General features: G+C 45.9%; 1 protein-coding gene across 1 annotated transcript in view; it reads right to left on the reverse strand.

Annotated features, from left to right (window-relative positions):
* Positions 1–2,925: 2,925 nt before the first annotated feature.
* LOC6594903 (protein similar) overlaps positions 2,926–15,576 on the reverse strand; it is a 64,116-nt gene continuing 51,465 nt past the window's right edge. The window contains exons 12-13 of the mRNA XM_026987135.1: positions 14,191–14,888; positions 2,926–4,578 (exon numbers count right to left, since the gene is read on the reverse strand). Of these exons, the coding sequence (XP_026842936.1) occupies positions 3,910–4,578; positions 14,191–14,888 (1,367 nt within the window). The 3' untranslated portion in view covers positions 2,926–3,909. The remainder of the gene's footprint in view (positions 4,579–14,190; positions 14,889–15,576) is intronic.

Raw genomic sequence — 15,576 nt, forward strand, 5'->3', positions numbered from 1 at the left:
AATGACCAGAGAGTCGTGGAAGAAGTCAGCAGCTAATTTTACTTAATTGATTTTCCACAAGAAAGCCGTAGGTATTAAGTATTTGAAGTATTGGAGGAGCGCATAGTTCAATGAACCGGAAATCTAATTAATTAATTTTTTCATTAAAAGCGGCTTGTGTAATCTAATTTGGCGAAACCACCAAAATCTTGCTGCAGCCAAAACGAATCGACCAACCGGTGGCACCGGCAAGCAACAGCGACGCTATTAAAGGCCAACAATTGTGGCATGTCCTAGTGACAGCCTCACCAAACAAAATACAATAACAACAGCACAGCCACAGCCACAGCCACAGCATCAAGCGACTGCAAGCTACGTGCCGCGGCAGTTGTTGCTCCTTCATTATTATGCATTAAGCATACGATATGTTGTACAACTTGGACACAATAGAAAAGGGGGTACATTGATTCTCCTTTTAGTTTTGTAGCATAAAGATAAAGCTATTCATTAACTAGCGCTTTTCTCGATAAGCTGCTACAATGCATATTTGTTTTCTTTTTTTTTTTTTAATTTTCTTTAGTTTTAAATGATTCAGAAAGACAAAATCTGAATAAAAACAAAATCAAAACTATAGTATGTCAATGAATATAGCATATTGGAAATTAATTGACTGAATTCAACACCTTTGAATGCGCAAGAGTACATAGGCTTCGGCGAGAAAAAACCTGACCTGGCTGCCTTTCCTGTTTTCCCGCACTCGGCTGCTATGGTCAATCTTTTTTGTGGGATGTCCAGGCTCCTTGGTAACTGCGTGCAATTCGTGGGGGTTCGTATGTCGCTTAAAAATTTTAATTGCCTTTGCGTGTTTAGAAAACTTACACGTATGTTCTGCGTACCTCAGCAGCTGGCCAGCAGGAGCACAACGGCTTGCCTTTCAGCTCTAGTATCTGCCACGGGATATCATACGGATGATTATCAGCCAAATATTTTCACACTTACGAGCTTTTCTCAGCAAATCTAAGTACTATCCAAATAGTTAAAGTAATGCAAAATTAAATTATGTAATAACAATTAAAAACTATATACATATGTACCCACCTATATATTATTTTAGTATTAAAAGCTTTCAGCTCCGTGGAGTAAGCATTCACATCCGTCACATTCTGGGGAAGGTATTAAAGGTACTTCAAAAGTAAATGGCCAATAGAAGCTTTGCCAATGAGGATTTGGCAATACAGAACGACGCCCTGAGATATGGAGATATTCGCACATATGGTGGTAATAATTGGGAACGACAGTTTTAGTTAATTTAACGGACCACAAGGATTAAACTAGGTATTGCTCGACATTTAAGTTAATTTTAATAAGTATTTTATATACATATAAACACGAATAAACACTCTTATGCCTATTCAATATTCATTCCTTATCATAGATTGGATAGGCGGGTTGATAATCCAGAAAAACCGTTTTTCCATAGACTTGAATTGGAACGAAACTGGAAGTCCCAAAAAGATTAAAGAAACAAAATGTATAATATTTAAAAATTTAGCAAAACTTGCGGAGGTTTTGAGCAAACGCTACGCTTAGCTAAAACATGCCGCGCTACTTTTCGAAAATTTACCAAATGATACGTGGCGCCACTGTGCCACCATTGTGCTACATGGTGGCAACACATTCATCTACATACATAGAGATGTCTTCAAAATATACCAGACACTAAATACTACAAAATACTTATTGGCGGCAAAGATCACCGTTTTAAAACTGCCTGAGCTGAATGCAAAAGGAGGCACCAGGACCGCCTCTAAATGAGCCCCTAAAGAAAGAAAGAATGAGGCGAGAGAACGTCTGCATAGGTTGCTGCCACATATGTACATAGTATATGCGTTACAGTGTGGTACAGTGAGCAATGAAAACAACAAACTAGGTTCTGTCTAGCTATTAATATTCCACCGGTGCGATATTTAACCTGTGAAAAATGGTACCCAATAAAAAAATTAATTATAATATTATACCAATTATAACAGCGAATGGTCTCCAGCTCAACCTGAATGGTATACCATCCAGGGCCTTTTTGCCGAACAACGTTCCGAATCTGGTGGGTTCACCTTTTCAATGGTTGAGAAATGCAGTTCCAATCATCAACCTATGGTGAATATGTCGAAGACAACGAAGAGAGCCAAAAACCGCTTCGAAGAATGCAGTTCGGCCATCATTGTGCGCGCCAAATATAAACTGTTTGAAAAAAAACACCGAAAAGATTTTAAAATACCGTAAGCAGTCTGTGTTCTGTTCTCAGTATATTTAATTAATATTTCGGTATCCTTACGGTATATTTCCACGGTCACATTGCGAGCTGGTAGATTTCGCATTCTGGGTAAAAGAGCTTTTGTCAGATATCAAAGAACTAGTTCAATGTATTTGGTATTTGAACCAGTTTTAAAATATATGCAGATAACTAGATTGCAGACGGTATATTTTGGTATATTTCTAGGGTTGGACGGTATGTTTTAACGATAAGTCCGCGGTTTGAATTTGAATTTCCTCACCGTGGTGGGCCAGAAATCATCGCTCTCCCGGAAAGTGAATGTCCGGGCGCAGATCTCGAAAGAGCATTTCATCTATCAGGCGCTTATGCTTCTTCACTGCCACACCTTGGGCGTGCCTTCGGCGAAACTGACGACTGCATGCTGAGCGCTCCACTGATGGCATACGGCTGGGAACTGGTGCTGCTGGAGGCTGCCACTGGCTCCTACTGCCGAAGATCCGCCAACCGATAAGCGCCTAGGTACACACGCAGACCATCGATCACGGTCGGGAGGCGAACGACGGAAATGTAATCCGTAACAATAATGCTCTTTATTGATGCTGCAACGGTTCTTACCGTTTTGCCCAGTAGAAATAAAATGGCGTACAGATTTTCTGCATGCAACTTTCATCGAAATGAATTCTATATTTATTTGCCAATACAATATCAGAACGAATAATTTGAAAAATAGTGACAGCATCGAAAGACTTGAAACTCTTAACTAAATACATTTTTTTGTGGATCCTGCGCCTTAAACAGAACTAAAACTAATTTACATAAAGAACCGGGACGAACGGGAAAACAAAATTGAAAAATGATTGAAATTAGTCGACAAAAAGATTTAATTGATACAAATGCACAGAATATAGTCTGGAGTTAAGAGCAAAGAAATTAATATAGTTTAAATATAACAGCTACAAATTTGTCTTGTCCCATTTGAAAACATTGAAATTGTTGACTTACATTGCTAATTACATGTATTGTTTTTTTTGTTGTTTATTCTTTTGTAAAACGTATTTAAAAACTTTTTTTTCGCCACAGCTTTTGAGCTTGAAAGTCATAAAAACAACTACAACCATCACCAAAAACCTCTTCGAGCCTTCGAGCAGCAAAAGCTATGAACATTTTTTGCCAAGAAATGTTCTTGTTTGTTTTATATTTTTTGAAATTTGCTTCTTTCCTCTATTTACTTGTGTAAACTGGTTGCATATAGAAAAACATTAAGACTAAAGTACATACATGTATATTCTCTCGTTCTAGGCAGTTAACATGGCTACAAAACTATTCAAATATGGTTAACTAAACCCTTCCTGTTTGTGTTTCGGTTAGCTAGTGGTCTGTTCACGGGTGGGTTGTGGGTTTTCTTGTTTTCTTGGGTGTTTCAGAGTGGTAGGGATTGGGGAGGTCAAGGGTCTAGGATCTGGGGTGAAGGGTCGTGGAAGTTGGCTATAATTTCTACCTTCACGCAAGGCTAAAACATCATCTTTTGGTTTACTTTTCCTCTTCGATTTTCACTGTAATTTCAACGATTTTATTTCCTCTTTCTTTCCGCAGGCACACGAAAATGCAGTGCATGATAAACTGTGCGTCTCCCTTCCACTTCCGACGCCTCCAACATCCTAAACGATCTCCGACCAGCCGAGCACCTGCTCCAATTGACTCTCGCTGAACTCGAAGCCACCCTCGCTCATGATGTAGTCGTCGTTGCAGAGGTCCATCATGGCCGGGGTGTGCAGCAGGGGATTGCTGTTGTCCAAAAACGATATCGAGGCCTTCCTGCTGGGAGCGCTGCTACCGTTGTGGCATCCTTCGGCCTCCTCCTCGCCCACCAGTTGCTGCTGTGGGATTACATCGAGAGGCGGAGGCGCAGACTCCTCCAGTCCAGTGGCCCTGTCGCTGTTCGTGATGAGCACCCGTTTGCGTGGCGACACCGATGATCCGTCGACGAGGCTGTTCTCGTCGATGCCGCTGTCGCTGGAGGCATCTGTGTCGCAGGCCGTCAGGCCCGGCGGCACGGAGTCGTCCAAAGAGACCACTGACCCGGCATCGCCATCGCCTCCGCCCGCGTCAGAGCCGCTGAAGACCGGCGACAGCTGGAAGTTGGTGCCGCTGATCAGCGGATTGTGGTGATAGTTACGGAGCACGGCCGACGTGGAGGTGTGACAGTGCAGGGGAAATCCGTACTTGCCGTAGCCGCCAAGCGGAGGCGATTTCGGTCCGGTCTGATCCTGATCCAGGCAATTGTCGTCTATAATCATCGGTTCGGAGACGTCTTCGGGCTCGTTAACCTGTTTTCAGGGGGTGGTAGAGAAGAGCACAAAATAAAAAGTCAATTAGTAAGGGGTTTTGGTGGGCAACGACACTCAATAGCTGGAAGCACACGCCCAGGGCTCTGTAAATGCGAAAAAGTGACAATTTATTTCCCTGCTACAATTTGTTTTGAATAATTGGATCGATTTTCTTTACGTACTGACTTATTATTAACTTATCGTCATTAATTATAAGCGAGGAGTTTCAATTACAATAACAATTACAATTAAATCTTAAGGAGCGCAATCTGAACGTAAATTAATTGAAATTAACCAATTCGCAGCTTAATTACACCCTGGATCACTCGTGACTCCCTGGAGTATGGTACCATTCCCACTCCCATTCCCATTTCCATTTCTATGCAAATGGCAGCGATTAACTCTACGAGACCTGGAGGCAAATTCTGATACCTTGTCAGGCAATGAAAATTGTAAAATCTAGCGTAAAAAGTGGGCTAAGCCACAGCCAGTCCACGCCAGGCCAGGCCAGGCCAGGCCAGGGAAATGTTTAAAGTCAGAAGACATTTACTCAGACAAGCCAAATTCCCAGTGGGGCCTCCCGAGAGCGAGCAACAGCAAGCCGCAGGCTCCGCCAGTAAAAGTCAAGTGAGAAAGCCCCCCAGCCACCCACAAAGCCACAGCCCAAGGAACCAGTCGAAGGGTGGCCGCAATAAATCATATTTTAATGATGGCCCACAGCCGGAACGGAACGGGTCTGCTGCTGGCTGAAATTCGAGTAGAATCCAGCAGCGGAGCTTTATTATGCTGTGGATTTCAGATTGACACAAAGAACTCCTCCCACATCCCGAGTCAGAGTCCGAGTCCGACTACTAGTACGAGTCGCTGTCTATTCCCACCAGACAGACTGACAGGAAGTGGGGAATATATCAGTTTCGATGGCTGCCAAGCTGCCGCCAGCAATTCTCAGTAATGACAACCGGCCGATGACGAAGATAAAGTTGCCAAAAATTGCCCTGCCCGCACTCCACTCCACTCCACTGCTCGTGTGGTGCAAAGTGGGTTCAAGTGCAGTCTATTGAACCCCTGTTCGGCGATGCTTTAATGGGGTTTTGTTTGTCTCCGATTGCAGCGAGCGGAGCGCTAATTGCTGCAGTCCGACGGCAATTACGGACGAAAAGCGAAAGTGCTGTAAGTTGATCGATGGGCAAACAAGCCGCGTAAGAGAACAAAGCCAGCAGTCAGCAGCCCCCCGCCCCCAGCTGCAAGTGAAAGTCATTTCAGCGGAATCCCCAACGTTGCTCCTCCAGGCATATCATCGAGGACGACACATTAACAGCTGCCGCACACAGCGATAGGAGACGAGACCGCCCATAAACATCTTTAGCTGTCGCGGGGCGTCGGGGCGTATGCGCAACAAAATGGTGAAAAATTCTGATGGCACGCGCAGTGCCTTCCCGAGGGCATCGACGGCCGGGGAATAATAGGTTTATTGTTTGATATATATTGTGTGCCGCGCACGAGCCGGCTTACACGCATTCATGGGCATTGGCCTAATGTGCTCTAATAAATTATTAAAGGCATTTGCTGCCACGCAAAACGAAACTATTGGAAGGAAACCGGACAGAATCCTAGACAAATTGTCCGCGGCAAAGGCTTCCGGGTGGGTCCTGCCATCCCGATGGCATTACAATAATTGGCAGGCGAAAGCCGAAAGCCGTCAGGAGGAGCCTTCTCCTTTTCGCCTTTTCGAGCTTCAACTTTATGGCGGATTTCCACTTTGCCCTGCGTTCTGCTGAGCTGTGCAGCGCCGTTTAAAGCCATCTAATTGGATTTTTTTGTTTTGTATGGCACGGGCTCGCATCGCATTTCATCGACGCTGGAACGCGCTTTTTGGGGGGTAGCCACGCCCATGGCAGAGCACGAAAGTCCAATAGAAAAACAAAAGTAATTAAAGGCAAACTTTGCTTCCACTTCTGCCAAGTTTCTGCACAAAAATCTGCTGTCACCGCACAATAAAGGGGCCCATTTGAAAGCGTACAGCACACAGCACAGAAGTAGGCAGCAAATGTCCTTAAAGGCCTCCTGCGCGTGGGTGGAGTACAGTCTCACTTGGCTGAGTTCCAGAATGGGCCTGGGCGTGGACCTGAGCCTGGGCAGCAGTTTAAACTCTTGCCCCTCTCGTTGCGTAATGTGGCCGGCAGACTCCTGGGAACGCGCCGCAGTTCAATAGAAATTGGCTTCGTCGCCCCGGGCTCTCGATTCGGCTGCTTGTGCGTGTTGCGTGCAGGAAAGGATTGCCCAGGCCCCCCCCTAGATGCTCCCATTGATGTTTGCATTTTTCTGAGTCCTGCCCGAATCATGGCATAACGAGGAGAAATTGAAATTGAAAACTGGAACCCACCTGAGTGCCTTCTCGAAATCAATAAGCAATAAAGTTGAATAACTCACGCGCCAGTGGCAGCGGCAGTGGCAGGGAGACAATGTGGCGTATACGTAATGCAATTGTCGTCAGGCATATTTCCCCTTGAAAAGGACTGTGCTTGCGTGTGTCTGCTTTCCTGGTGGATTGCGTAGAATTTAATTTCGTCACAGCGTTCGTGTGTGACGAAAAGTTGTCATTTATTTACAGGCAAACGAGGCGAAAGATTTAAATTCTGCCTGAAAGTGAAACCCCAACCCAAGTCCCAGGACGAGCCCACACGGAGATAAGAGAGAAAGTTATCCGTGTGCTCGGCATACTTAAGTGCTCCTCTGGCGGGGCAGGCCAGGCGGCGGAAGGCAGTAATGAATTCGAAGCCAAGTACAGCCTGCCAGGACAAGGCAGGACCAGTTTTGCTGACTTGATTAGCGGACAGCATCATTTATTCCAATCAAAAGATTTCAATAAATTGCCAGTCAGTCTCTCAGTCCCCGGGTCTCCCAGTCCCCAGTCAGGCAAATAGAACACACAATAGAGATTAATCAATTCCCTGGCTGGCATGGCATGTCCTGGTCCTGATCCTGGTCCTGCCTGTCAATACAAATATGCTATGCTGGAGGGCAGGGCAGGCCAAATATATATATATATGCACATAAATCGAAAAGCGGCAAAAGAAAAGTTGTAAACAGACTACTCCTTCAGCACCCCCCGCCCGCTGCCCCAAAACGTAGGTGCAAGAAAAACACACAATTTCCCCCCTTCGATTGGGGTTTTCTCTGTGCTGTTGACCGCCTCTATCCTGGGTTTTCCTCTGCCGAATAGGATTGGGAGGCAGGATTCGAAGGGTTTCCGAGGAGGTGGTTTTTGCTTTATTGTTTTATTGGATTTACTAAAATATTTATTAAAAGTTTATTAAAATACTTTATAATCCAGATATCATATTCCGTATTCCATATTCCATATTCAGTATCGTATCGTGTTACATATCATATATATACGCATGTATATGTGTAAGTTGCTTGACATCTTGTATATCTGTATATGTATATGTATATTGTATAGGTGTATATGTATGTATAATATTGCATACTCTGCGGCGCTTAGCCTTACGATTCGAGTCTAATTCAAGGCTAGTTCCGCTGTCTACTCCGCTCTATGCTTCAATTTGCGCTAACTTCTTGTGGGTGGAGGGAGGATAGGGGCAGGGGTCTCTGCGAGGTTGCGAGGTCTGTGAGGAGGTATTCTCGGTGTCTCTTGCTTGGCACTGTGCGGCATGGGGCATGTGGCATGTGGCATGTGGCATGTGACCTGTGACCTGTAAGCTGCTTACTGCTGACGGGGCACAAATAATTGTTGCAAATTAACTGGCCTGCAGAGGCGAAAGGTCCAACTGATTTGTTGGCATGGCAAATACAAGTAATGCCCCATGAAAATGACTCTTCATTTGTTCGTGCTCTTTGACAAATGAGTGTTCCCAGCCCCCGCCCCCGCCCCCGCCCCTGGCGAGACGAGTCAAGGCTCCAAGATAGAGCTAAAGTGGTGCCTGTGTGCCTGGCACCTGTTGATACGCCCATTCGCGAGCAATCATATTATAATTTTGCATAATGCCTGCACAATTAATCAGGAAGCCAAACGAGAGGTCGAGGTGGAGGTAGAGGTAGAGGCCCTGAATGAACTTCAAATTGACTGGGACATCCATATATGTATGTTAGCTGGATATACATGCTAGAAAGGAGCTAGGAAGGGCATTAATCAAAATCATCCAGCCGCCAAATCAATTGCAGCGGGGGGCCGGGCCCACAAAGTGCTTGTCACCTCCGACGTGGCTCTGGCTCTCCATCAGAGCAGCCCTTCAGCCAGACTTTGACATTGACTTGAGTTATGATGAGTGGGCTGAATCGTCGAGAGCTCGCTTCAGGGAAGGGATATGTCATGGGTGTATCGGTGTATGAGTGGCTGCTCCTCTCCTCTCCTCGCCTGTCTGTCTGTCTGTCTTCATTTGCTAGCCAAAAATTACGGCCCAGCTAATAAAGCTGTGGCACAGTAAATCTGATTTGGGGACTTGGGGCGTGGCAGTAGACTTGATTTGTTCTCTCACAAAAATTTCACTAAAATGTACTTTGCGTTACTTTACTTTACTTTACTTTACTTGACTCTGAAGCATTTTCCGAGGTATGCAGGTTTCGGCTTTGTTTTGTTTTAGGCTATAAAAATGACACAACATTTAGTTTAGTTTAAATTTAGTTTTGGTTTTACTTTTACTTTACTTGCTCTAGGTTTGGTTTAGCTTTTAAGATTTAATTAGGTTAGTTTTTGGTTTTTTTTAGTCATACTTGGGCTCTAGTTTAGCTAATCCTTTGCTATAAATGCGAGACACATACAACAAGATTTGGAGGTAGTAAAAAACGATTCGGCCCCACCCTTCGCATCCCCATTGGGGATGTATGTGTGGGGCACTGGTAATCGTACTGGTAATCGTTATCGTAATCGTATTTGTAATCGTTATCAAAGGGTCGCACAACATTCACTAAGAGGTGTACAATATTGAACTATCAAATGTCGGAGTAGATATAGGGTATAGGGGGTATAGGGGGTATAGGGGGGTATAGGTGTATAGGGGGATTAGAGGTATGTATGTGTATGTATATTTTAGTTAAATGTATAATGTCTTTGTCGATGCGCTGGCATTGGCCTCCTTTAAACCGGAGGATGCACGAATGCATGTATATGTGTACACGAGGTAGTATGTGAGTGCCGCACCGCTCGAGCGCGCTCGGGGGCCGCGGTCTGCACGATCGTACTTATACATGTACTGAGGTATTTGTGGTATATTTGTGGTATTGTATGTACTTTCTGTTCGATCTCTTTGCACTCCGTCTCGATAAAGCTATCTATCCACTGCTTTCATTGCTGTTCTGCTCTCCATTCTCATTCCCATTCCCACTGCCACTCCCACTCGCACTCTCTTTCCTATTCCTTTCCCATGCCTTCAATTCATTTCCTTCTCTGTGCCATACGTAACGCGAAAAATTTCAACTAAATGTGGGACTGGGGATCGTCGTGATCGTCTAAACATATGAAGTCGTTAATGTTATTGTTATCGTTAGTCGATTCAAATTTGACTTGCTCTGGGGATCGTAATACTATCGTCTCGATATCCTATCCCATATCTAATATTAGGCAGATTAGTTTTTAGTTTAGTTAAAGCCACATCGATTAATTTTGAGAGTTCTCTAGCTTACTGTCGGTTCTCTGGTGTTACATCCCTATCCCTATTTACATCTCCCAGGACTTCCTGCTTAGATCTATGTTTAAGTTTCGAGGTTTGTATATAATTTTTGAGAGTTTTCGGCTCACAGTCTTTTCGGGCTATAATAATTATTCAAATACTCTCAAATCCGCCTGGATCTGGGTTTAGCTCTGACTAAATGATTATCGAGAGGAATATATCGTAGTACATGCTAATTGTCTGTATATATGTATGTACCTATATGGTATGTGTACGGTATTTGTCTAGTTAGTTGCTTCTTCTTCTGATGCTCCTGGTGCTACGTACAGGACTCGAGGATTGCTTTTCAATTTGTCTAAATGTTCTAATCTTAGTCTCGTATCATCTCGTCTCGTCTTGTCTCGTCTCGTCTCGGGGGTTCCTGCTAACAGTATAGTTTGCTATAATTTCTGAGCTGATTGCGAGAGAACACGCTTGGCTTCATTGTGTTTCGTTGAGAGTTCTTTGAGGGCTGTTCCATTCCGTTCCGTTTCGTTTCGTTCCGTTCCGGAGGTAGTTTCGGTTTACAGTACTACGGGTGGGTGCCCGCGAGGTAGTTTCGGTTCGGTTCCGATCTGTCTGTCTGTCTGGCAATTTCTCCTATGAATTGTTCTATTCTGACCAGAGAAGCCTTCTCCTTAAAGCCTCCACTCCACTCCAATCTGCTCTGGAGCCGCGCAAACAAAACATACAACAGAAAAAAAAACTAAGAAGAAAAAAGAAGAGAATTAATGTAAATAAGGCATAGAGCGCCCCCAAGTAGGCAGCAAATATTTGTCCAAGCACACACATGTGTCACAGGATAATGCAAATTGGCCCGGGTCCGGTCCCGGTCTCGGTCCCGTTCCCGGTCCCCGACAGCATGTTGCAAGTGCCGCAGCCAATTAGGGGAAGCGGACGATTCATTAGTGCAGGCCATACCAGTAGGCACCATCGCAGCCATGACGCACAAGTGCGAGCCTGTGCCGTGTGCCTCTGCCGCTGCCACTGCCACTGCCACTGCCACTGACTGGGCTGGGAAGCTCGTGTAGCCCATAAAACCAACGGAGCAGCGGAGCCGCCCAGCCCGGGTGCCCGAAAACATAAGAGACACGTGCCGCAAAACAGAAAGAGCGACTGAGGCTGAGGCAGAGGCAGACGCAGAGGCAAAGAGCGTTGGCGGTTGCTCTCTCCTTCGGCCCAAACGGAAAGTGAAAGTCAAAGTGAAAGCGAAAGCGAGAGCGAGAGCGATGGAGAGTGCGAGTGAGCGGAGAGCCAGAGCTGTGTCAGCTGTGTGCTCAAAAAAAGGAAAATAAAACACCCAGAGGATAGACACAGATGAGAGTGGGAGTGGGAGTGGAAGTGGGAGCTAGGACGTGGGGAGTGGGCCTAAGAGAGGTGCAAAATCAATACGGATACGGAAGGGAAAATCAAGCGGGAATGCGACACGCGCTGGAATGCTAATGTGCTGCCGGGCATGGAATCCCAGGCAATCCCAGGAATCAATGGCCCGACTAAAGTAGTGTCAATAGTGTAGGAGGCCGCTGCCTTCCGCTCTGACATTTTAAATTCTGGCAGGGATGGCAGGAAGGGCAGGGGAGGGACAATCGTACGATTGTACACTATTTGCCATCTGGATATTTATGATTTCGGGACTCGTTTTCGGGTGCCGGCTCTAGAGGGTGCTCTATCCAGCTGGAGGGGAAAAATGTGCGTCAGACACGCCATGGCCTGCCAGGGCCAGGGGCAAAGTTAATTAAGCTGGTAAGCCAGGGAGGGAGAGGGAGACGGAGGGTAGGGGGCCTGGCGACACAATGGGAACACAAATTTGTTGTGTAACAGGGACCCCGACCTCTGAACCCTACACTCGACAGAGTGGAATGATGTATGTAGGTCAGTACGTGGCCCAGTGCAGAAAATCAATAAAAGATTTTTGAAAATATTTAAAGGGAGGAAAATCAAAACAATTACAGTAATACATAAACGTATAACGGTTTCTGGTTTTTGGTTTTTTGAAAAATCACTCCTTCGTTTATGTGTGTGTGTGTATTAAAAGACTACAAATAATAGAAACAAAAACAAAAGGTCTACAAACTAAATTACAAACGAATCAAAGGCTTCTGCTCCGCGCGGGCGGTGTCCGTGTCGGAGTCCGAGCCGTAGCCGGAGCCGGAGTTCGGAGCCGGAGGCCGAAAGTTAAAGCTTCAGTGGCGACCCGAGGTTTGTTCTAAATACGCTCTATTATTTTCACTATAGTATGTATATATCGTATGTCTAGAGGTATTCGTATCTATATATATGTATATGCCGTTGAGGGATCTGCCCAGCACGAGGATTGTTCTTTTAATTGCTAATAGTTGCTAAAACGTATGTATATATATATCATATATGGATGTATATATAGGTGTATATGTGAGTGTGTGTGTGTCTGACTCTTCACTAGAGAATTAGTGCACAGAATTGTTGTCTTCTAGCTTAAGGTGAAGTGTGTTGTGTTGTGTTTTCTTTTCTTATCATTTTCTTTTGTCTTAGTTTCTTGGTTAGGGATTTCCCACCTTCTTCCTCTCTCTCTTGGTTTTTTGTACGTTCAGCGCTCGAATTTCAGGGTTCAATTTTGTTACTCTTTGCGTTTCACAAATCTTGACAATTTACACAGTTTTCGTTTACAGTATTCTCATTCTTTCAAACAAAGAAAGAAACAAACAAACAACGAAAAAGGCCAAAAATGAGTTCGAATCAAACGCTGTCCTGTCTTGTCCCTATCTCTATCTCTGTCTCTGTCTTTCTGTGACCTGTCTCCATCCTCCTTTTCTCGTACCTCTCTTTTCCCTCAGTCCAACTGCTTATACATGTAACAAATTCAGGATTCCTCGAACAATTTGAATAAGTCAACAGAAATCATAAGGTCAAAGGCTACAATACAGGGGGGATGACGATCCAGAATCAATAATCAAGAATCGATAATCAGAAACTCAAACAACAAAAGCAAATGCTATCACAGTAAAAAACTTAAAGTTGCCATATTTGAATTTTAATAGTTTACAATTTTATTGCAATTGTTTTACTCATTCGTCATCCGTCCTCCGTAATTCGTTCTCCGTCATGCGTCATGCGTCATCCTACGTCCGGAGTCTGCGATTTGCGATCTGACGATCTGTCGATCCGCCGTGATCTGTGATGCACCCGCGGTGGATCGATCTATCAATCGCCTTGCCTATGCCTACGGTTTTACGTTTTATTTTATGTACAACAGAGTAGTAGTGTTTATGCTCAACAGAACAGAGAAGGTATAACAACATGCTTATGGCGCTATGGCTTACGGCTTTCGGCTTACGGCTTACGGCTCTCAACTTAAAATGAAATCAACAAATCGCGCGCCAAGCTAAAACTTAAAGATTAAAGATACACGCGATACATCCTCGTCATCCGCTTCGCATCTGCATCTGCAGCTGCATTTGCATTCGCATTCGCATCCGCAGCCGCATCAGCGTGCGCACTATTTTAAATAGTCTACAAATTTATAATTTTAAAGTCCACGCTGCAGCTGCAGCTGCCACTGCCACTGCAGCTCTTACACATCTACGGCTATACGTATCATCTAGGGCTATCATCTATCGGCTATCGACTATCGACTACTTCCTAGGTCTAAGGACTACACGAATAGAACGCCCCCCACTCTTTGAGAGGTTTGTTTTAGTTTTATATAAAATCGATCCATTTACAAAGACAAATTGTAGAAATGGGCTTGTCCGTGTGGTTTACGAGTAACTTAGCAGCTCCTTGGTTTAATCATAGCCTTGGCGTTGCCGTTGCCATTGCTTCCATTAGCTAATTGAGAGGCGGGTGAAGGTCTCCGGTCTCTGGTCTCGCGACACTAGAACCTCTAGAGTCTGGAGTCTAGAGCCTAGACCTTGGCCAGCTGCTTCTTGGGCCGCATGGGCACAATGCAGTAGCCGGCACTTACGTCACGTCCGCTGACGAGGAGGTTCTTCAGCACCGAGTTCGACTGCTGCTGCTGGAGCTTCTGCTGCTGCTTTCCCTCCGCGGTCTGCTGCCAGCGGTCGCCGGCCGCCCGCTTGCCAGCCAGCGTCTGCTGCTGGGCCGAGTCCTTGCCGATCAGCTGCTGTAGCAGCTGCGGCGACTGCACATCCAGGCAGATGGTGCCGCTCTTCAGGCGCTTCGATTCCACCGGGTTCCCCTGGCTCGTCTGGCTGTTCAGGTGACGCTTGCTTCCGTGCTGCTGCTGCTGCTGGGGCACAAGGATCTGCTGCATGGCTGGCTTTCCAAGGCGCTGCTGCTGCTGCGTCGTTGTCTGCTGCGGCTTGCTCTCCACCAGTCGAATGGTGGCCTTCGTGGTCACTGGCGCAATGCTCGCTCCGTTCAGCAGCTTCATGGTGGCGGTGGGCGCCTGCTGCTTGGTGGTCAGCATCAGCTCCTGCAGCTGCTCCTGCTGCTGCTGTTGCTGTTGCTGTTGCAGCATGCTCTTGTTGTTCTGAATGGTTATCAATGGAACGGCATTCAGGATGACGTTCTGCTGCTGCTGCTGTTGGTGCTGCAGCAGCTGGATGGTCGTCGCCTTGCAGGGGGAGGACGAGGCAGCCGGACTGACGGCAGCCTCTGCCATGTTGATCTGCAGCAGGTCCCAGCAGTCCAGATTGGAGGCTAAAAGAGTCGGTCAGACATTCGTTAGCAAAATTATATTCTCAATAGGAACGGAAATGGAGATGGCAGGGGAAATGGAAGCGGGGATGGGGGCGTTGGGTGGTACATTCTTGTGGGATGTTGAAACATGCTGCCTAATCCCGGCCCCTGTTGCCGCTGCCCCCTCCTGGTGGTCGTCGGAGAATCGGAGACAAAATTAGTTCCTTTGCCCATGACATTGATGCTAATTTAAAACAATAATATTTTGCCTGCCAGCAGAAGAGGCAGACCAGAACAGAACAGAGCATTTCGCACATAAATAATCGAGAGAATCTTCTGAATCTGAATCTGCAGATACAAGTGTACATATATCTGTGTATCTGTGTATCTGTGCTGCGGCCTTTGTCTCCGTATCTTTCTCCGTGTGGCCACGTATCTACTCGAATAGAATAGATACAGTTTTGTCTGTGTGTGCGAGTGGCATAAATCAGGCAGAGATTAGCCGAAGGTGGAAATATCATAGAGGCCTAAAAGGCATCTGCCGCTGCCGCTGCCACAGCCCCACCTGCCTGTCACATTTGGAGGCACTTGCAGTCAATACATCTGACAGGGCCATGCGGCTGCCTCCGACAGTGGCAGGCAGGCATCAATCACGGGCACAGCCCAGGATGGAGACCCCTCCTCCCTGCCCACTGCCTTTGACATGTGT

Source organism: Drosophila persimilis, unplaced genomic scaffold (assembly GCF_003286085.1).
Source record: "Drosophila persimilis strain 14011-0111.01,24,50 unplaced genomic scaffold, DperRS2 tig00000000-arrow-pilon, whole genome shotgun sequence".
Taxonomy (NCBI): Eukaryota; Metazoa; Arthropoda; class Insecta; order Diptera; family Drosophilidae; genus Drosophila; species Drosophila persimilis.